Source organism: Melitaea cinxia, chromosome 20 (assembly GCF_905220565.1).
Source record: "Melitaea cinxia chromosome 20, ilMelCinx1.1, whole genome shotgun sequence".
NCBI classification, from domain to species: domain Eukaryota; kingdom Metazoa; phylum Arthropoda; class Insecta; order Lepidoptera; family Nymphalidae; genus Melitaea; species Melitaea cinxia.
The window spans coordinates 11400537-11421802 of NC_059413.1; the positions used below are offsets into that span (position 1 = coordinate 11400537).

The following is a 21266-nucleotide window of genomic DNA, read 5'->3' on the forward strand; positions in this document are numbered from 1 at the left end:
TAAAGCTTACTTCGGGGAAGATCTTCTGCTTATTGACGTTGTAAAACTTGGTACATTTTACATAACTCCGACTGCGTATTGCGCCATAAATGCATACATTATTTACAATCTTAAAATATACAATCCTACAACTATATGTTGTCTTTTATATTAATTATAATGACTTACGTTTTGTATATTCCTTAATATTAACATATATTTTATTCTAGCATAATTTACATGTACATGTTGCGAAATATCCATTGGTAGACACAATCTAAAAAAGATCAATACACTAGTCGACAATAACCTTGTTGTAAGACATTTCTTCTCTTTTCTTCTCCCATGATATAATTTGATAATATTATCGTTACGCTGATACCCATTATAGAAATCACTCGAAACATTACATTCTGATCATCACACATTAAATTTATTCCAAAATATATACTTATAAAATATAATACATTGAACATTGAAAAAGATCTCCTTACTACCCACTAACTATTATATGTCTCTAAGGTAATCTTTAGCTGTAAAAAAAACCTGATAAGGGTAATTCTCTTATTCTTTATCACTTGAAAGCGAGTCTTCTCCACTATCACTCGACCACTCTCCTTCACTGTACTCTCTTTCTTTCTTTTTCTTTTTCTTTTCTCCTTCCTCAGAAGATTCTTGCCTCGTTGGGAGTTCTTTTATATCTTCAAGTCCCAACACTTTAGTTGGTGAGGTTCGGAGTTCTTTCAAAGTGTTCGTGAGGTCTATGTTGAGGGTCGTTGCTGGTTCGCTTTCTTCCACCTCCCGTCTTCTCTTCTTCTTACTCTTCGATGTGTGTTTCTTGTCCTTCTTTCGTTTTTTCTTTTTAGAACTGTAAATGAAAATTTTATATAAAGAATATTTTTTTTTATTGACAGTTGCTATGTTTTATGTTGCGGTTGGTGGAATTACCAATTATAAATAAAATCTAGCCTTCGATTATTCTGTTTACGTTATAATAAAAAAACGACTTCAATTACATCGACAGGCGAGTAATAAAAAATAATCAAGTAAATACGCGTTATCAAAGATTACGCAAAAAGTAGTGATCAGATCGCGATAAATGGGACTACATACAATACAAGCATCAGCTTTCGGTTAAAACAAGAATAATCAAAATCGGTATACCCAGTTAAGAGTTATGCGGTGGAGATTGTCTCCATCTTCATATCAACATCAATAGGATGTTAAGGAGCGTAGCAATAATATTTATTTAATGATAAACCTAAAGCTGAATGTATAAACATACCCTTCATAGTCAGAGTCCTCCTCGTCAGACGACCTGCAATAAAAGAACACATTATTTGATTTACGTTACTTAAGCTTGAAAAAATCGTGAAAATATGATTAATAACAATATTTAATTGGAACGAAGTTTCTTACGGCAGGCTTGACACTTCGCTGGACGACCGAGCTGAAAAAAATGTGATACTAAAGCCGTAAGAAAAATATATAACGGAGGTGACGTAATATCAGTCACACGACTGTATAATATGACGTTTGTAAAACTAAAATATTACCAGTAAACTTTTTTTAAAATTATTTATGTAATTTTGTACTGTTGACAAAAATAAATAAAGACATATTTTTTTTTATTTCACTTAATAGTTTGAATTATTATTATTATTATTTGTTTGATTTATTTTATTTTATGGTATTTGTTATTTTCTAAAATACTAAATTTCCTGAATACTTTTATGTACTTATTTAAAAACCAATCAACAAAATTAAAAAAAAAAGCAAGAACTAGAAAATATATATAAAATTCAACATTTTTTTTTTCAAATTGTGTTGCTTCTATACTATCCGAAGGAACTTCTACTAACTACCTGGTGTCCCATGACACCACATAACATTTTTTAAGATATTTCTTTGTGAAGATGATTTAGATTTAATTATACGGAGCTTAGTGAGATTATCGTCCGGGCACCTGTACCGTCGTTATTACACTTCAGCCTGTGCTGATCAGAACTTAATGCACCACGCTGCGCCAATGCGGGTTGGTGGATATATTCCCTACTATGGAGGGCTCTAGGTGAGAACCCCACATTGGGACTCCTGGATCCTACGGGTGCGCCGGATGGGGCAAGAAGCACCAATGCGGAGGTGGGGGGAGGACCTGGCGGAGCAGCCGTATGGCACACGCGTAACGGCTGCCTTGCGCCCAGTCTTTGAGCGGTGGATGCGCCGTAAGCGCAAGCCCCTCACCTTCCGTCTGACGCAAGTTCTAACCGAGCACGGCTGCTTTGGTGAATACTTGTGTCGGACGGCCCAAAGGGAGCCAACGACTGGATGTCACGATTGTGGCGCGGCGGTGGACTCGGCCCAGTCCGATCCACATCAGTCCCATTAGTCCCATCACATCAGTCCCATCTCGGGCACACTCGAGAGTGTGCCCGAGATGGGCGGCGCTGCGTCGCGATCTGACGACAGTCCTCGGAGGGGACTTGTCACTGCCGAGCGTCATCACCGCGATGCTCGGCGGCGACGAGTCCTGGCAGGCGATGGTCTCCTTCTGCGAGACAGTAATGTCCCAGAAGGAGAATGACGAGAGAGGGGGCCGCCGACGAGGCCTCCCTCCGCAGGCGGCGAACGGGGGTGCGTAGGAGACGCTACTTAATGCGCCTCCAGTAACGCCCCTGTGCCCATGTCGACCCGGGATGGGATCCCAGTCCTGCTAGACACGGCGTCGTCGGGATTGTTCAGAGGTGAGCCGGACAGTCCCCATGGAGAAGTCTGGCTTTTTCGCCGAGGCCAGCCTGTCGCTGAAGGGATCCTGTTGCCTGCAGATCCGGGACCCTCCCATTAAAGCGACTGAAGGCTCCCGGTTTTGGTCGGTATTGCGACCTCAAGTGCTGAAGCCGACATACGGTCGAGGCATGCCTACTCGGGCATCCTGAATATCACCCGTAAAAGGGTTCCCCTGCGATACCAAAAAAAAAACTCCCTACCATGAGTAAGATATCAGGTGTACATGATAACAACCGGGACCGATGGCTTAACGTGCTCTTCGAGGCACGTTGGGGAGACCCACAAGGACTGCACAAACACCATAGCAAACATCTATATGGCCAATAAAATTGTTTGTCAAGTGCAGGGATCGAACCCGCAGAAGCCACGATTTTAAAATTTTCGATAATTCAACGAAGCGTTTGCGCAACGGTCACAGCACTAGTTTTGTGCCTGTTGCTCTTGCAGTTACGGGTCCTTGTGGGTCTCCCCCAATCCTTGTTAAAGATATTCTACTCAAAATATCAAATAGATATATGTAAATGAAGCTGTTGCACTCTTCATTTAATTTAAATTACCCGCGCATTATCTTTGGAATTTTTCAAAATTTATCTATAATGGCAACACGTTGCACTAAATTAATTCTAGAACCTACAATAAAAATTCTCTGGCTTAAAACGTTTAAAGTTAAACTTTGTTAAAATTAAATAATAGAAATTGTGAAAGAAACAGTATCCGAAGCAATAGCTTTTAATGTTGTTTCTCTTTACAGGTAATTTATTATAATTTATAAATAAGAATGTAGAATCAAGTTGTTTAAAAAAATAATTTGTTATGTTCTATAAAAAATAAAATTCTCTTTACAGAGCAACAATTATTAGTTTTTTTGCTTCAAGAATCAACATATAAAATAACATATTACAAAACAACATTAATTGTAGCTGTTGTCAACAATGGAAAGGTTGAAATTTGAATTCGTTGTAAAATCGAATGAAGACCCGAAAACAAATGTAATCTGCTTAACCTCTATTATGGACGCAGATAAAAATATATTCTTATTTCCGGAACAATTACAGCCTGTAAAACAACATAACGAGTTAATGAAAACTCAAACCTTTCAAAAAGTTAAAGCTACGCTACAAAAAAGACATGAAAAAAGACAAGTATGGATTTCATTAACACCAGAATTACGGGATACTTATATGGATGAAGACGGAAATATGCAGTTCAAGGGATATTTACTAGAGGAGATTACAACAAAAACACAACCGGTTTTTACGAATGACACGTCAACAGAAACTCTTACAAAAATCCTGGAAAATTTCGCTGAATTGAAAAAGGAATCTAAACAGTCTAGTTTGAAAAATTTATCTGAGAAGTTCGTAATAGAAAAATTCACAAAAAAAACATCAAGTGTAACGCAGTGGATGAATATTTTTGAAGCTGAATGTATTCGTATAGGTATAAATGAAGATATTCAAAAGATACAAGTGTTTCGGTTATTTTTGGAGGATTCTTGTCAAGATTGGTATAACTCTATGCTTATAAAATACACAATAAACTCAGAATGGGGTATTTGGAAAAAAAAAATTTGTGAAACGTATGTGAACAAAGGCTGGTCACCAATAAGGTATGCTATTTTATTTAAATATAGACAGGGTTCATTACTAGAATATGCTCTAAAGAAAGAGAGGCTTTTGTTAGAGATAAACAAATTAATTGATATACCTACTTTGATTGATTTAATTGTAACTGGGCTACCTAACTTTATAGCAGATGAAATTGATAGAAATAAATTGAAAGATGTTGAGGATTTATTTAGTAGTATTCGGGGCTTAGAACATTTAATTAATAAAAGGATTGTGGATAAACAAGTAATAGTTTCGGAAAGTAAAATAAAAGAAAAAAGTTTAAAAGACCGACCATGCAGAATCTGTGAAAAAGAAAAGAAAGGAACTCGGTATCATTCAGAGTCTGTATGTTGGTTCAAAAATAAAAATATAGATCACTCCAAAAAAGAGCCAATTAAAAGTGTTAATAATAATTCTGAATTAGAAATGAGTTTAAATGAAATAGATTCAAAAAACTTTTAATTCCACCATTAATTAAAACTAAAATAATAATAAATGATTCTATAGAAACGTTCGGAGTTTATGATTCAGGATCAAATGTAAGTTTAATTAATTCAAGATTATTATCCTTAAAAAACAACCCAAACAATAAAAACAATAATCGAGCAAATTTAAAAACAATTAATGGTGTAAAAAAGTCTATAGGAATAGTAACGTTAAAGATAAAGATTTTTCAAATAGAAAAAAATATGAATGTTTTTGTCATAGATGAACAGAATTTTGAATATGATTTTTTGATTGGATTGGATTGCATAAAATCTTTTCATCTGATTCAAAATGAAAACTTAGAAATCACACAAAAAATTAACAAAGAAATGAAACAAAATATCGAAAATATTCCTGGCTTTACAGGTGATAAAGTTGAAAACAAAAAATATTTCATTGATGAAAATAACGTTAATGAAATAACAGTGAAAGATAATTTCTATATGAATAATAGGTGTAAGGTTAACTTTAATGAGCACATAGAAGTAAAAAATTTCAAAATTTCAGTAAATCATTTAGACGCTCAACAACAATCTAAAATAGATGAATTAATTAGCAAATATAAGTCAATATTTGCAAAAGATAAATATGATGTAGGCTCAGTGAAAGGCTATGAGGCACATATAGATTTATTAGTAGATACGTATTGTAGCAAAAGACCATATAGATGCACTTTTGAGGACAGAAAGGAAATAGAACATCAAGTTTCAAAATTATTACAAAATAAATTGATTGAGGAGTCTTATAGCCCTTTTGCAGCTCCTGTAACATTAGCCTTTAAAAAAGAAGAAGGAAGAAAATCTCGACTATGCATAGATTTTCGGGATTTGAATAAAATAGTGGTTCTGCAGTCGCAACCATTTCCACTTATAGAGGATTTAATGGTAAAAACAAGAAATTGCAGATTTTTCTCAACATTGGACATTAATTCCGCTTTCTGGTCTATACCTTTAAAATTGGAAGATAGGAAGAAAACAGCATTTGTTACTCAAGAAAATCATTTTCAGTGGACTTGTCTACCATTTGGTTTAAAAACTTCACCGGCGATTTTTCAAAGAATCTTAACTAGCATTATTAGAAAACACAAATTATCAAATTTTACTGTAAATTTCATAGATGACATTCTAGTATTTTCCCAGACATTCACTGAACACATTAAACACTTATCATTGCTGTTGGAAGCAATTTCAAAGGAGGGCTTTAGATTGAAATTCTCTAAATGTAATTTTGCACAGGACTCTGTGAAATACTTGGGCCACATAATAAAAAATAACACAGTAACTCCACTAAAAGATAATTTAATAGCCATAAAAGATTTTCCTGTTCCTCAAACGAAGAAAAATATAAGACAGTTTTTAGGTAAAATAAATTTCTATGGAAAATATATATCAAATATATCAATCATATTAGATCCTCTACACAATTTGTTAAGAAAAGACCAAAAATTTACCTGGACAGAAAAATGCCAATTATCCTTTGATACAATAAAGAGACTGCTTTGCTTAAAACCTATCTTACAAATCTTTGATCCTGATCTACCTATACATATTTATACAGATGCCAGTATACAGGGTATAGGAGCTATTTTGAAACAACCACAAAAAAACGGAGAAGAAAAACCATGTGCATATTTTGCGAGGAAATTAAACGACAGCCAAAAACGGAAAAAAGCTATTTATTTAGAATGTTTAGCAATAAAAGAAGCAGTAAAATATTGGCAACATTGGCTCATAGGAAAAAAATTTAAAGTGTTTTCAGACCATAAACCTCTAGAAAAACTAAATATTAAGGCAAGAACAGACGAAGAATTAGGAGACCTCACATATTACTTATCACAATTTAATTTTGAAGTGATATATTCACCCGGAAAGAACAATTTAGAAGCAGACAGTTTGAGTAGGAACCCAGTATTAGAATCACATGTAAACCAGGATGAAGCTTTAAAAATTGTAAACTTTATTAAACTCGAAGACATTCAAAACGATCAAGAAAAAAACGAAGACATAAAACTGTATAAAAATAAACTAATATTAAAAGATAAAATATACTTCAAAAGGATAGGAAAAAAAGAAAAAATTGTACTTACTGAGCAATTTAGTAAAGAAATAATAAAAAAATACATAATACATACTGCCATATAGGAGTGAAACAAACTGAAAATAAAATCAAACCCTTCTATACAGCAAAGAATTTAATAAATAACATTAAAAAAAATTGTGATAATTGTGAAATATGCATTAAAAAAAAATCTAGAACTAAATTTAATTATGGATTGATGTCTCATCTGGGTCCTGCTACTTATCCTTTTGAAATTGTCTCTATAGATACCATTGGTGGATTTGGTAGCTCCCGCTCTACAAAAACATATTTACACCTTTTGGTAGACCATTTCACCAGATATGCCTACATATTGACTTCAAAAACCCAAAACGCAGATGATTTTATAAAGCTCATAAAAAAAGTCATTCCAGAAAATAAAATTGGAATGATTCTATCTGACCAATACCCAGGTATTAACTCGAAAGAATTTAGAAGTTTTTTGAAAAAAGAGAACATACCTATCATTTTCACTGCAGTAAATGCACCTTTTTCAAATGGTTTAAATGAACGGTTAAACCAGACTCTAGTAAACAAGATAAGATGTACAATTAATGAAAAAAATGGTAAAATAGCCTGGACAACTATCGCTCATAAATGTACCCAGAGATATAATGAAACTGAACACACTGTGACGGGATTTTCCCCAAAATATTTAATGGAAGGAAAAGTTATTAATATCTTACCAGATGAGTTTAAAGAATATAAAACACAAAAGGATTTTTTACAAGATAGGAAAATAGCTTTAGAAAGAACCATAAATTCACACAATTATAATAAGCAACAATTTGATAAAAACAGGAAAAATTACCAACTAAAAGTAGGAGACTTTGTATATGTGGAAAATGGTAACCGACTAAACAGAAAAAAACTAGACGAACTAAAAATTGGACCTTATAAAATTTTAGAAAAATTATCAAACTCAATTTATAAAATTAATACAGGATACAAAAAATTAGAATCAAACTTGTTTCACATTACAAAACTCATACCAGTACCCGAAGAATTAATTAAACCTGAAGGGGGGGAGATGTAAATGAAGCTGTTGCACTCTTCATTTAATTTAAATTACCCGCGCATTATCTTTGGAATTTTTCAAAATTTATCTATAATGGCAACACGTTGCACTAAATTAATTCTAGAACCTACAATAAAAATTCTCTGGCTTAAAACGTTTAAAGTTAAACTTTGTTAAAATTAAATAATAGAAATTGTGAAAGAAACAGTATCCGAAGCAATAGCTTTTAATGTTGTTTCTCTTTACAGGTAATTTATTATAATTTATAAATAAGAATGTAGAATCAAGTTGTTTAAAAAAATAATTTGTTATGTTCTATAAAAAATAAAATTCTCTTTACAGAGCAACAATTATTAGTTTTTTTGCTTCAAGAATCAACATATAAAATAACATATTACATATATAAAAACAAAATGTTGATTTAAAATAAAACTTACCTATTTTTCTTACGTTTGTTTTTCTTATACTTGTCTGTTTCGTCATCGTAGTCTATAAAGGAAACAAAATAATACATTGAACCATTTTGAGAACAAGAGATTGAGAAACGAACCCTTTAACTAACAAATGCCAATACAACTCTCTCAAATTGTATCAGTCAAAACAATCGAATTGAAGAAATATAAACAATATAAATTCGGACATGGGAGCCGTTGAGTGTGAACTGTTTATTTATTTATTTGGCTAATTTGCAAGGCTTTGAAAAGCAACTGATAAAATTGGTAAAAACTTCACTGCTGTACGATTGAAGGTGATTTTTCTGCTATCCCTGCGGGCACAGTCAAGTGTAACAACAAGTAGTTTAATAAAAAAAAAAGGATGAAAGTATACCTCTTTTGTCTCTCCGCTGCCGTTTGTCTCGTCTTCGTCTCTTTTCTTCTTCCTCGGACTTCTTCTTACGCAACGATTCTAACGTGTCCACCTAAAAAGAAAAAAAAGAAAAAAAAAATCAAAACCGGACTTTAAAAGAAGTTAGTGTTATAATTCCACAGCAACGGTTTTCTGGTACACAAGGCTCTCGTTGGTAGTCTTGTAAAAATAAGTCACAAGTGCTTATGAAATTAGGACATACGTTGTCCCAAATACTATACAGGTCCAAACAGCTCCAGCTGGAATTACTAAATTTAACGATCAATTAAAGAGGCGACTCACCATGGCGCTGGCTAGCGACGTGGCGGGCAGGCGCGCGGCGGCGGGGTGCAGGCCGGCGCGCAGCAGCTCCGTCTGTGCGGGGGACGGCGGTGGAGGGAGGCGACTCACCATGGCGCTGGCCAGCGACGTGGCGGGCAGGCGCGCGGCGGCGGGGTGCAGGCCGGCGCGCAGCAGCTCCGTCTGTGCGGGGGACGGCGGTGGAGGGAGGCGACTCACCATGGCGCTGGCCAGCGACGTGGCGGGCAGGCGCGCGGCGGCGGGGTGCAGGCCGGCGCGCAGCAGCTCCGTCTGTGCGGGGGACGGCGGTGGAGGGAGGCGACTCACCATGGCGCTGGCCAGCGACGTGGCGGGCAGGCGCGCGGCGGCGGGGTGCAGGCCGGCGCGCAGCAGCTCCGTCTGTGCGGGGGACGGCGGTGGAGGGAGGCGACTCACCATGGCGCTGGCCAGCGACGTGGCGGGCAGGCGCGCGGCGGCGGGGTGCAGGCCGGCGCGCAGCAGCTCCGTCTGTGCGGGGGACGGCGGTGGAGGGAGGCGACTCACCATGGCGCTGGCCAGCGACGTGGCGGGCAGGCGCGCGGCGGCGGGGTGCAGGCCGGCGCGCAGCAGCTCCGTCTGTGCGGGGGACGGCGGTGGAGGGAGGCGACTCACCATGGCGCTGGCCAGCGACGTGGCGGGCAGGCGCGCGGCGGCGGGGTGCAGGCCGGCGCGCAGCAGCTCCGCCGCGCGCCGTCTTCGCGAGCTGCTCGACGGCGGGGAGCCCTCCGCTGCGACAGAAAGAAACCGATAAAGACCGAGCATTGACAAATAATACGATGTAGGTAGACAAAAAAAAATTGTTAAGTAAATACACGTTATTAAGAATTACTCAAGTGCTCATCAGATCTTGGTCAAATTTAAATGCACCTCCTTGCGATTAAAAAAAGAATTATCGGAATCGGTCCACCCAAGTTATGAGGTATAATACAACGTAGATCGACGAAAAAAAAGTCAAGTAACTACACATTATTAGCGATAACTCAAAACGTACCGTTTAGATCTCAAATACATTTAAATGGGGCCCCATGACACACACCTGCTTTCGATAAAAACAAAATATCATCGAAATCGGTCATCCCAGTCCAAAGTTCTGAGATAATATACACTAAAAAAATAATAAAAAAATACAGTCGAATTAATAACCTCCTCCTTATTTTGAAGTCGGTTAGAAACCATTTAAACATTTTTTTCAAGTATCAAACCAACAATCAGTTACTGCTAGGCTTAGCAATGGTTTGGCATACTCTTACACTGGATGTGTTAAATTCCACATACTTGTATGTTTAGCTTTCGTGTGTAAGATTATATAAATTTAAATTTTGTAAAATTTAATATTATAAATTGAAATTAAAACAGTCCATTGATAAAATATATAAACTGTTAGGTAATAAACAGCATTCATAAAATAATAAAAAATATAAAACGTAGGAAAGACATAAAAGAGATAGTGGTAATTAACACAGTTTAAAGCAATTACTTGGAGTGGTTCTTTACCTGTATAACCTTAAGAGGAATTTCTATAACTATTTAATTAACGTTAAAAGCCTACCTTTTGTATCTGATTGCTCGCCGGTTAAATCAATCATTTCATTAGAATTATCTTCTAATGATATAATTTCAGTTTCCACTTCTTGTCTATACTTCTTTCTCTTTCTATCCCTCTCGTTTTGCCTCTCGCTCTCCTTCTCTCTCTTACGTTCTCTTTCCTTCTCTCTTTCAGCATTCTTCTCAGCTCTCCTGTCTTTATAATCCGATTTATGTTCCGAACGATAATCTTTCTTCCTGTCGCGATGTTTCTTTTTATCTCTACTAGGACTTCTCTTTTCCTTATCTTTAACTCTTTCTTCCCTCTTTTCCGGCGTTTTCTCTTTCTTCACTTCAATCTTTGGCATAACTTTTTCTATCACTGGTTTTTCTTCAACTTTAATAGGTACTGGTTGTTCTTTCACTTGAATTTCTTTTATGGCTGGTTCTGTAACTACAGGTATTATTGGTTTTTGAGCAATACGGGTTTGGGGTTCGATAGCTTTTACTAAGGGCAAGTTGTTCACTTGAATAGCTTCCATTTTGTAAACCACCACAGGTGGCATATTATTAACAGAGTACACCTGTGGTATATTTGTTTTAGGTACTTCTTTAGGTGTTTCCTCTGGTTTTTCCGTCGCTTCTTTGCCATTTTCTTCATCTTCAGAACTCGATTCGTATGGGAGAGCTGGTCTTGGAAGTATTGGATCAGGCTCTTTATGTTTCTTTATTGAAAACGATACGGGAGCTGTACAAGAAAATAATTCTAAGAAATATTCCAGATCAATTGAAAATAAAGAAGAGGTTGAAAAAGTACAGAAAAAAGAACTTGAAGAACACAATAATAAATTTTCCACATCCATACTACCATTGATAACAATGTGTATCAATTTAAAAGGCATAGACTGGTCTCCATTTAAGACTGCATCATTTAACCACAACAATGGATTTGTCCACCATATAAGATATAAATAATCCAACATTATAGCAAATGACTGATTGCAGATAGATAAAATAAAAAAGGAAACACTAATTGTACTGTTTGTATATTGCTTTGTACTGTAACAATTTCCTTATGCCTGTATAGATAATTGACATTTAACGCTACAAATTTTTCTTGATTTGAATTTTTCATTTAATATTATCTGACATTTATTATTATTAATATTATTTATTATTATCTTACACTTACCTTTATCATGTTTCTGATTCTGGTTGTCTTTACCATTTATGTCTACACCTCTCTTTTCCTGCATTAATTTCTTATAAAATGGATGATATATGTCGTTGGGTTCTAAGAACGTGAATCGAGGATCATTTTTGGAGCGCACGATATCTTCAAACTCGTCGCCATTCCGTGCGACGTACGCCGCCATCTTGTCGATGACGACTTTGACATCATCGGGCGGAATTACAATGGCCGGCTTATGTTTGCTGTCTGATGAAGAACTATCGTCGAAATCTAATTCAAGAAAATATGGACTACATTAATATTGTGAAATTATGACTAATACTTATTGTATAAATACAAAGCCTAATTATAGAAAATTATAGTGAAATTGAAAATGGCTTGAAGTTTAATTTTAATTTTGAGCCACATAACAACAACAGGTAAAAAAGAAATTGACCTTCTTTCTGTTATTTTGAAGCTTACCTGAATCATCAGTATCGCTGTCCGTATTATAGTTCTTCATGAGACTGAGCCCAGTGGACTTAGTTGTTGTCACGGTGGGTTTCTTGTGCTGTTGTACTGGTGGGGGTTGTGGCTGCACTTGAGACACATACTGATTGTAGTAGGCGGTGTATTGCTGGAGGTCTGAGTTTGCTGGGGCTAAAATAAAAATACTTTATTACAGACGCTGGCAACATTGGAATAATTACGAGCTATCCAAAGTACACAATATGTATTTGTTGAATAAATGATTGAATGAGATATACTTTGTTGTACAACAAGGATTCATGTAAACTACAATTCAACAAATAGGGGTCGTCCATTAATCATATAAGGCTCGAAAGGCAGGGGTTCGAAAGAGTATCACGAAATATTACAAAGAGGGAGGGGTATATTAAAATATCACTGCAAGCTTGAACCTGTCTGGGAGGTTCAAAGTGTCACGGTGGTAAATTTTTCAAAACGTAATCAAATTATGTGTTATACCTGAATTAAAAGAGAATATTGTGAGTTTCAATTTACTTTGTAAATCACAGGGAGGGGAAGGTAGTCTAAAATCTTACTACATATTACCAAGGGGGGTAAAATAGTTGGTAAAAACACTTCCAGGCAAATGACATAGCTAGAAAGAAGAAGCCCAGAAATGAAAATAATTTTTAAATATGATAAAAACTTTATTTTAGTTTTGTAGTTTTTGGAAGAAAGAGACCACGTAGTGAAGGAATACGTAGTTTAGACATATATAATCAAAAATAGCAAAAACTATCAAAAGTCCAGAAAGTTAAAACAACAAAAAAAATTGATTATAAATTATATCACACAAAACAATAATTTAGACTAGAGATTTGTTACATTTGTAGTAGCGATCTTCACATATGACAAACATTTGTATTGGCCACATAGTTACTTGTTTTGGTCTGGCTGTTTGTGGTGTGTTGTGTGTTTTAAAGACCTGCCATACAGAAATAAATCCTACGCCAGCCCATTGAGTGTGAAGCATTTACCGTTTATACATTAACCATACCTTGAGCATTCCTATTATACATGACGGGTGGTTTGGTGATCTCTGCATTAGTACGGGGAGGCAGAGGTTCTGTTCCTGGAGGAGCAACTTCCCCCGGGGCCAGCTCCGCTGAGTATGGCTCTTCCAGGGTTGTCTCCCCTCGCATCTTAGATATGAGAAGTGTGTAATCGCAGTCCGCTGACGGTTTGTAGTGTATACTCGGAATGGAAGGTGCCTGGGGAATTAGATTGCATGATTGGCGTAAATGATAACAACCAGGACTGACAGCTTAACGTGTCCTCCGAGGCACGGTCGGGCGACCCACAAGGGCTCACAACCAGACCGGAAATAAATATTTATATAAATACAAATATCCACTCGAAAGGGAATCGATCCCATCACCATTATACCAAACGTCGGTCGTCACTAAACGACTTGGAACATGCCACACACATATTGTGTTTGTGCTTACACGTCACGAAACATAAATCTCTGTCTCTCTATCACACGCGACTGATATGAGCGTAGGCGGGGTAGATAATCTTTTTAACATATAACTATACTTATACAAGTTATTTTTTATTTTTTTTTATAAATAAAAACTCTTTTTTTTAACCGGCTGTTATAAAATTGCTTTGATTGTATCTTGCAATAACTATATGTCAATCTGGAGTGACACTTTTCTTAAATCATTTTATTTATTTGTAGAAGTAAAATTTCTTTACGCATGTTTGACATGGGGAGGAGCAACACACAACTGACAAGGAAAACGGAAGGTAACACTCCGAGGTAAGTTAGATGGAGCTAAAGAAGTGAAGATAGAAAAAGAGAGAGAGAGAGAGAGAGAGAGAGAGAGAGATAGAGAGAGAGAGAGAGATAGAGAGAGAGAGAGAGAGAGAGAGAGAGAGAGAGAGAGAGAGAGAGAGAGAGAGAGAGAGAGAGAGAGAGAGAGAGAGAGAGAGTTACGTTTCGAAAGTTTTACTTCAGTTGTGTGGTCTAAAGCACACTCGTTTTTTTTTTTTTTTCAAATCATACTATTTATCTTACTGTAAAAGATTACTATAATTAATCAAGTCGTTAATATATATCACGATGCTTTATATAAATAAAAGAAAAATATATATTTCACTCACAGATTCAATAACAGTAGAAGCTAAACTAGGATGCAGGTAATCTTCATTCGCCTCTTGTTGTTTCTCTGTAAGAAAGTTTATTTTATAAGTAATGTAAACAGACAACTTTTTAAACATTCACTGTCACTTACTCCTACTTTTACAAGACTTATCGCGATTGTCATTTTTGAAATTTCCGATATTTCAGCGACTTCGCAGATGACATGGTCACGGACGATTAGTAATATCCCACTACTGGGCATAGGCCTCGTTCCCCATGTAGGAGAAGGGTCAGAGCTTAATCCACCACGCTGCTCCAATGCGGATTGGCGGATATATTCCCTACTATGAGTAACGATCGCTGTCAGGTGTACATGATAACAACCGACGGCTTAACGTGCTCTCCGAGGCATGGAGACCCACAAGGACTGCACAAACACCCAGACCACGACAAACACATATATGGCCAATACAAATGTTTGTCATATGCGGGGATCGAACCCGCAACCGCCAGCGCAACACGTACTATCTATGGCTGTAACCGTTGCGTCAACGCGGCGTCTACAAGTGTAAAAACGGTAAAAAGACAAACCTGCCATTTTTTATTGTATCATTTCAGTGGTTTACAAAAAAAATTATAAGAATTATAGAAGACATTATGACACTTTGAATATAAGATAAAAAAGAAACATTTTTAGAGCGTCATAAAAAAATATCAAAATAAAGTTTAAAACATTAAGTGTAGCAGGTTAGTTGAGATGAGAAGACCTATTTCTTCAAAGAAAGAAGAAATCTTTTTTCAGCAGTGGGACTAGAAAGAGAGACTTGCACAGAGAATAACATTTATTTTATATCTCAAATACCTTCAATGGCTTCAGTCTTCTTCTCAGGCCATTTCCCAGATTTCACTAATCCAATTAGAGCTGTATAGTACGGATGTAGCGGAGAATCCTTGTTCAGGAACTTGAACTGCACGTTGTCCCCTTGCTTTGCCTTGATAAGGATCTCCATTTGAGCCCCTTGATTCGCTATAAATTTCGCTGTCTTCTCGATAATTGCATTTTGCTTCTGGGTTTCTGGCTGTTTAAGAAAATATTATAAGGTATTAAGAAAATTGACGTTTTTTTTAAATCAGAAATAAATATTAATAAACATCCCATACTTCCATACTTTCAGTGCTATTACTGAGATTAGTAACAACCCCTTCAGAATGACATTTCCATTCATTCTAATATAAGTTCCCATTTACATTTATTTATTAATGGATAATATAATACTCTTATAACATATTCCAAGATTTATAACTAATGTGCAATGGTGACCATATAACTAAAGAAATTCCTTCCATAATAATAATTGAGCGATAAATACTACTTATATAACTTTACAAATCAAAATTATTTTCATAAAACTTACAAACACTGTGTTGACAGGTAAAAGAGCTTGAAAGTCTGGAGTTGGTTCAAATGGTTCTTCAATTTCAATGGTCTGATTATCAGCCATTGATTCCGATGGAGTGTCGTAGTTGAAGCCTACTTGACCATAGCCGGCTGCATGGAGACGCTTTAACTCTTCCTCTGTAAGATAAAAAAAAGATTTGTTTAGTTACTGTACTAGAGCCTAGGAAAAGGGCAAAAAAGTGCAAAGCTATATATATACGAGCCCCCATGCAAAATAGTTCATCTAGTGTGAAATTTTTTCTGTGAGATTTTTCTAACTTCATTATTTTTGTATATACATATAAAATATTAGCTTCCCGCCCCGGCTTCGCACGGGTATTTAACAAAAATTTCCAATCCCAAATTTTTTTTAAGTAACTTTTTTCCTTTTCGTTTCAAAATCGCTTGTTTCGCTGTTCAAATCGAACTAACTCTGGCGGGCGACACCGGGCTCTTATATATTCAGAGAGCTAGGCTCTAGGATATTCGAGAAAGTTTGAGAATATTTTCTTTCTCACACCTTCTGGAAAGTTCTCTCTAGAACATTATCGTCCGCCATAACAATAGGTTTTGCAGCTGTCGCATACGCAGTAAAGGCGCGAAATTTAAAAACTTAAATTTTAAAATATTTTCAGAACTAATTTGAATAACTAAAATTATGTCGCTTTAACTCCAAAATATAGGTTAACTATTGCTGTATAATTACATAAAATTTAATAACTTTATTATAGGAACAAATGTAATTTAAGACTATTGAAATTGGAATTTTAAATTTCGCGCCATTACTACACATGCTGCAATAGCTCGCAGCGTCTTTTGAAATGCAACCCAAATAATCGTTGTTCTTAATTAAGTTTAAATACTCGACAACAGATGGCGCCACTACACTTTTCCAAGTTGAAGGGTTGGAAAAGCCCTTAGATCTTTAAAAACACGCCCTTTAGGTTAAAACGGGAACTTTTTTGTTCGAGGGGGATAAAGGGCTATCATACTATATAAGTCCCTTTATCGTGCCGGGACTCCTTTTTAAGGTTTATCAGAGCGCACATTTTATCAACTTAGTTTTATTATATATATTGATATTGATAATGATAATGATTACTATCGCATATCGCGTTACTTATGCCATTTTTTAATTATGAACCAACAAGCTTTTTTGCTTTTTAAATTAATACATATCCTGTTTTAAATTCGAAGGAGTTATAAGCAAAATAGTTCATCTAATTGTTAATCGATGCAAAAGAGTTCGTCTATCGGTGATTATTCCTTCTTTGTACAATTATATTGCATAATTTAAATTTGTAAAAGTAATTCTGTGTCATTTGTCAAGCGAGACACTATAAATTCTGAAAATTTCAGTTTTTTCATTAGTTTTCAAATAACAACAGCTTCGAAAGCGAATAGTTTGTGGTGTCGATGCTGGCAAATCAAGTTACCAAATATCTAAAGACTTGATACTTCCCAGGTCTACAGTCCAATCTATCATTCAGCACTATAACAAGAATAGAACGACTTCTTGTTTGAAGAAAACTGGTCGAACACGCACCTACAACCAACACAAGTGCAGCAGAAAACAGAATCCTGAAGAAAATTATCAAAAATAATCGTCGTGCTCGAGCTGGAGAACTCACGGTGCAATGGAAGGACATGATTCACAAAGACGTCTCAGTTGATACTTGCTAAAGAGTCCAAGAAGAATGGGTTACGGATTTTACACCGCTAAGGAGAAACCACTGCTGTACAAAAGAAAACGAGGTTGAAGTTTGCTCGTGATCAATTAAATTGAACTTCCGATCATTGGCGTAGTATCAAAATTTGAAGTGACAGTCGGCGATGAAAGGAAAACAGTGATTCGGAACAAAAATGAGGCATTTCATACTGATTGTCTCAAACGCAAAGTGAAGTTTCCGGCGTCTCTTATGACATGGGACTGCATGTCTGCACAAGGTGTTGGTAGTATGCAGTTTGTGGATGGTTCTATCAATTCTGCAAGGTATCAAAACCATTTGGAAGAGAATTTACTGCCCTCTATTCCGCCACTCAGCAGGACAACAAAGACGTGGCTACTGGCGAGAAGCATCCCTACAATCGAATGGCCATCTAACAGCCCGGACTTGTCGCCGATCGAAACCCTATGGTGGAAAATGAAAAAGTTCTCCGTAAAAATCCATCAAGATCGAAGAGCGACTTAAAGGCTAAACTCTTGGCTGTCTGTGAGTCAATTACGCCTGAGGAGTGTGCAGCGTTAGTTGCAACCATGCCTCTTCGCATTAAAGCTGCCATTGAGAGCAAAGGCGACACAACTAAGTGGTAGACGAACTATTTTGCGTGAGTGACACGGGTAGACGAAAACTTTTGTGTTATTGTTTTTAGAATAATAATATATAATTTTTTTTATGTTATGTAAAGTCATGAAAGCGTTTCAGTTATGTTAAAATAAACTTTAAAATGTTCCTCAAATTGTGATTTACTTTTTATTAAACGTTCTTAATTATTTTACCAATATTTACTTTCTATAATTTTACGCTTTGCACTACTTCCCATACTAGACGAACTATTTTGCATTGGAGCTCGTTTCAATTAGTATAATATTCTAGTATTTTGAAAAAGCTTAGAATATAAGCTTATAATTTCAGTTTTTGCATTTTCATTTAGATTTGTTTTCATACAACTTTGTTGGCAATCAAGCATACCGCTCACCTGATTGTAAGCGATTACCATAGCTTATAGACTTCTGTAATCCTTGTGTTACATGCAAGCTTGTTGATGACCCTAGTCCCTACCCTCAATCCTCCCCAGAAACTCAGGTCACCCTACACACAGGAATACAACACTACTTGAAACAAATATTATTTAGCTGTGATCTTCTGTAAGGTTGAGGGACTTCAACAGTCAGGCTGCTCCAGATTTTGAGCAGGATATTTCCTGCTATGCTCTACCTCATTTATTAGACTTTGTTATAGAATTAAAATTATAATGAGGAGCACAAAGCAAAATTTCACCGCAACATAAAAAAAAAAATGTGAAAGCATTATCAGAGAAGGTGGGAAGTTAATTAAGTTTTAAATAACAAAAGAAAAGTCTAAATTACCTTTGTACATTTCTTCTTCATCTTCATCAGTGTGTAGAGCCCGGTACCTCTCTTCATCACACAGTTGTTCCACGTCCAGCTCAGCCCTGGTGAGCTCCACGCGCCAGTCATAGCCCCCGGACGGGGCTTCTAATGTTGACAGATCATGTAGGGCACCCCTTGCATCGTATCTGTCAATACAAATACACTTATTCTATATTTAAGTCTCAATTGTAGAAAAAAGAAACAAAAATATTTTTTTTATTTTATAAAATGGGTTTTTAATATAAAATTTCGATATCAACAAGATACAGCAAATTTGTTATTGTTTTAACAGTATTTGAGATAAATCTTATAATTTAAAATAAATACAAAATAAGGATAGGTCTAAAGATAAATAACCACATAATATTCGAATAAAATATATATCATATACATGGTTGGCTGATTGCATTTACATCGACGTCCCATACAAAGTCAATAATGTTTATCGTACGTACGCAATAGTACCGTTTTTAGGTTATACATACCACCGGAGGAAGTCACCATAACAATATGCAAGGCGGCTGCCGGGTACGGCGACCTCAGCATTCTCCACCCCACAGCCATAATTTTTCAACATTTTCTGCGAAATACTTAGCATCTTCCAAAAATTAATATTTTCTGATTATTGACTATAATTTTAAGTTTTTTTAGCGCCACAGATACAGCCTTATAGTAAAAAACGGATCGAACCTGTCGATTTTTAACGTTTCATCCCCCATCCACGGAATGAGGTGTTTGCCTTGATCAATGTGCAGGGCTTTATCATCATCCCTGAACAGTTTGCACGAATAGCCGAACACGAATAATTCTTCTTTCTTCTCTTTAAATTCACTTTTTCGTAATATGCCAGTTTCACTTTGACTTCCAGTCCATTTTACAGACATTTTTAAGCTATTAAAAAGCACAAATTACAAAAAATATATACATTCATTTCACTATAACACGCGCCATATTATAAACAGTGCTGCACCAGTGCCAAACGCAAACCCATAGATTATACACTTATATACTAGTAGCCAAACCAGTGCTGTCTTGGACTCTTGGTTTCTGTAAGTATTACTATACTCTGTGGACTCTTTGTGCTGTCAATCCAAGTCACAAATCACAGATAAGAAATATGTAAAAATCAACTTTATTATGTTTATTTTAATAATGACAGTCCGCAACTCCGCAATAGCCATATTGTTATTACGTCTTATTATAAAATAGAGCAACACGGAGTTTTATAATTTCAAAATTAACTGGTTAGGTGAATTACTATTTTTTTACGGCAGTTAACTAGTTGTATTTTTATAGTTATTGTATTATTTTTAGATAAAGTGCCCTAGGTTTTGTATATTAAATTATAGCACAATGCATTTATAAGTTGGTTAAGGAAAATTTTTAAGAATTAGGTAATAATTGTATTCAAACTCATAGAGCAACACGGAGGGGAGTGGCCATTGCGTTTGTTACCGATACAAAACTTTCTGTCATTTTTTGCGGGGGGAAATGACACACATGCACACTTTATCTAATTCCCACACAAAAATAATCGTCTGTCACTACGAAACTCACACATACTAAATTAAAATCACACTTACATTTTTCACACACACATAGATACATTCTATGTCATTACAGTATAATGACACGCCGCAACTACACTGAAAAGTTGCTAACAGCCGTGGTTGTAACAACTGTCGATATGCATTATCGATAAATTCAACTACTCGGTTAGGAAAATAATGTTTTTAAAGTGATACAAAGGTAAGATATTATTATAAAAATAGACTTAATTTATTATATACTACAAATCAAACATCTTCATGTAAAATAAACGATTATAAAGAGTAAAGATTTGATTGTTTGTTTGTTAGCATTGAATAGGCTCCGAAACTATTGGACCGATTCAAAAAATTATTTCATCGTTGAGAAGCTACACTATCCTTGAGTGACATAGGTTATACTATATTTTTAAAAATATTAGGGATCTTTACTAAAACTCCAATAATGTAACCCAAGGTATAAAAAAAATCCTTACATTGCGTGCGCTGCAAAAGCTAATGATAATAGAAATACAAAATGTAGTAAGACTTTGTAGAATACATCATTATCTATTATAAATGTATTTGCTCGCAAACGAAAAAAAAAAAACTGACTTCAATTACATCGACAAGTAATACAATATATGTAAAATATATGCGTTATCAAAGGTTACTCAAAAAGATGTTATCAGATCTCGATGAAATTTAAGCGC

The 21266-nt window shown here is 35.8% G+C and overlaps 2 protein-coding genes across 2 annotated transcripts; one reads left to right on the plus strand and one right to left on the minus strand.

Moving 5' to 3' along the window:
* Nucleotides 1–543: 543 nt before the first annotated feature.
* LOC123663268 (protein suppressor of white apricot) lies at nt 544–20001 on the minus strand. The gene is made up of 14 exons (XM_045597957.1): nt 19718–20001; nt 19004–19173; nt 15890–16050; nt 15337–15553; nt 14495–14559; nt 13383–13596; nt 12341–12517; nt 11873–12148; nt 10712–11434; nt 9775–9890; nt 8806–8896; nt 8415–8466; nt 1265–1297; nt 544–847 (listed from the first exon to the last, which is right to left on the minus strand). The coding sequence occupies exons 1-14, from the start codon at nt 19909–19911 to the stop codon at nt 544–546; spliced, it is 2793 nt and encodes a 930-aa protein (XP_045453913.1). The 5' UTR covers nt 19912–20001.
* Nucleotides 3600–8267, plus strand: LOC123663433. The gene is made up of 2 exons (XM_045598116.1): nt 3600–4375; nt 8226–8267. The coding sequence occupies exons 1-2, from the start codon at nt 3699–3701 to the stop codon at nt 8227–8229; spliced, it is 681 nt and encodes a 226-aa protein (XP_045454072.1). The 5' UTR covers nt 3600–3698; the 3' UTR covers nt 8230–8267.
* Nucleotides 20002–21266: the final 1265 nt, after the last annotated feature.

Coding starts and splice junctions, on each gene's coding strand:
- LOC123663268 (XM_045597957.1), bottom strand. CDS start 19,911: ATGTCTGTAAAATGGACTGGAAGTCAAAGTGAAACTGGCATATTACGA. Junction 15,554..15,889: donor TACCTGTCAACACAGTGTTT/GTAAGTTTTATG, acceptor TTTCTTAAACAG/CCAGAAACCCAGAAGCAAAA. Junction 848..1,264: donor GAGGACTCTGACTATGAAGG/GTATGTTTATAC, acceptor TTTCATTTACAG/TTCTAAAAAGAAAAAACGAA.
- LOC123663433 (XM_045598116.1), top strand. CDS start 3,699: ATGGAAAGGTTGAAATTTGAATTCGTTGTAAAATCGAATGAAGACCCG.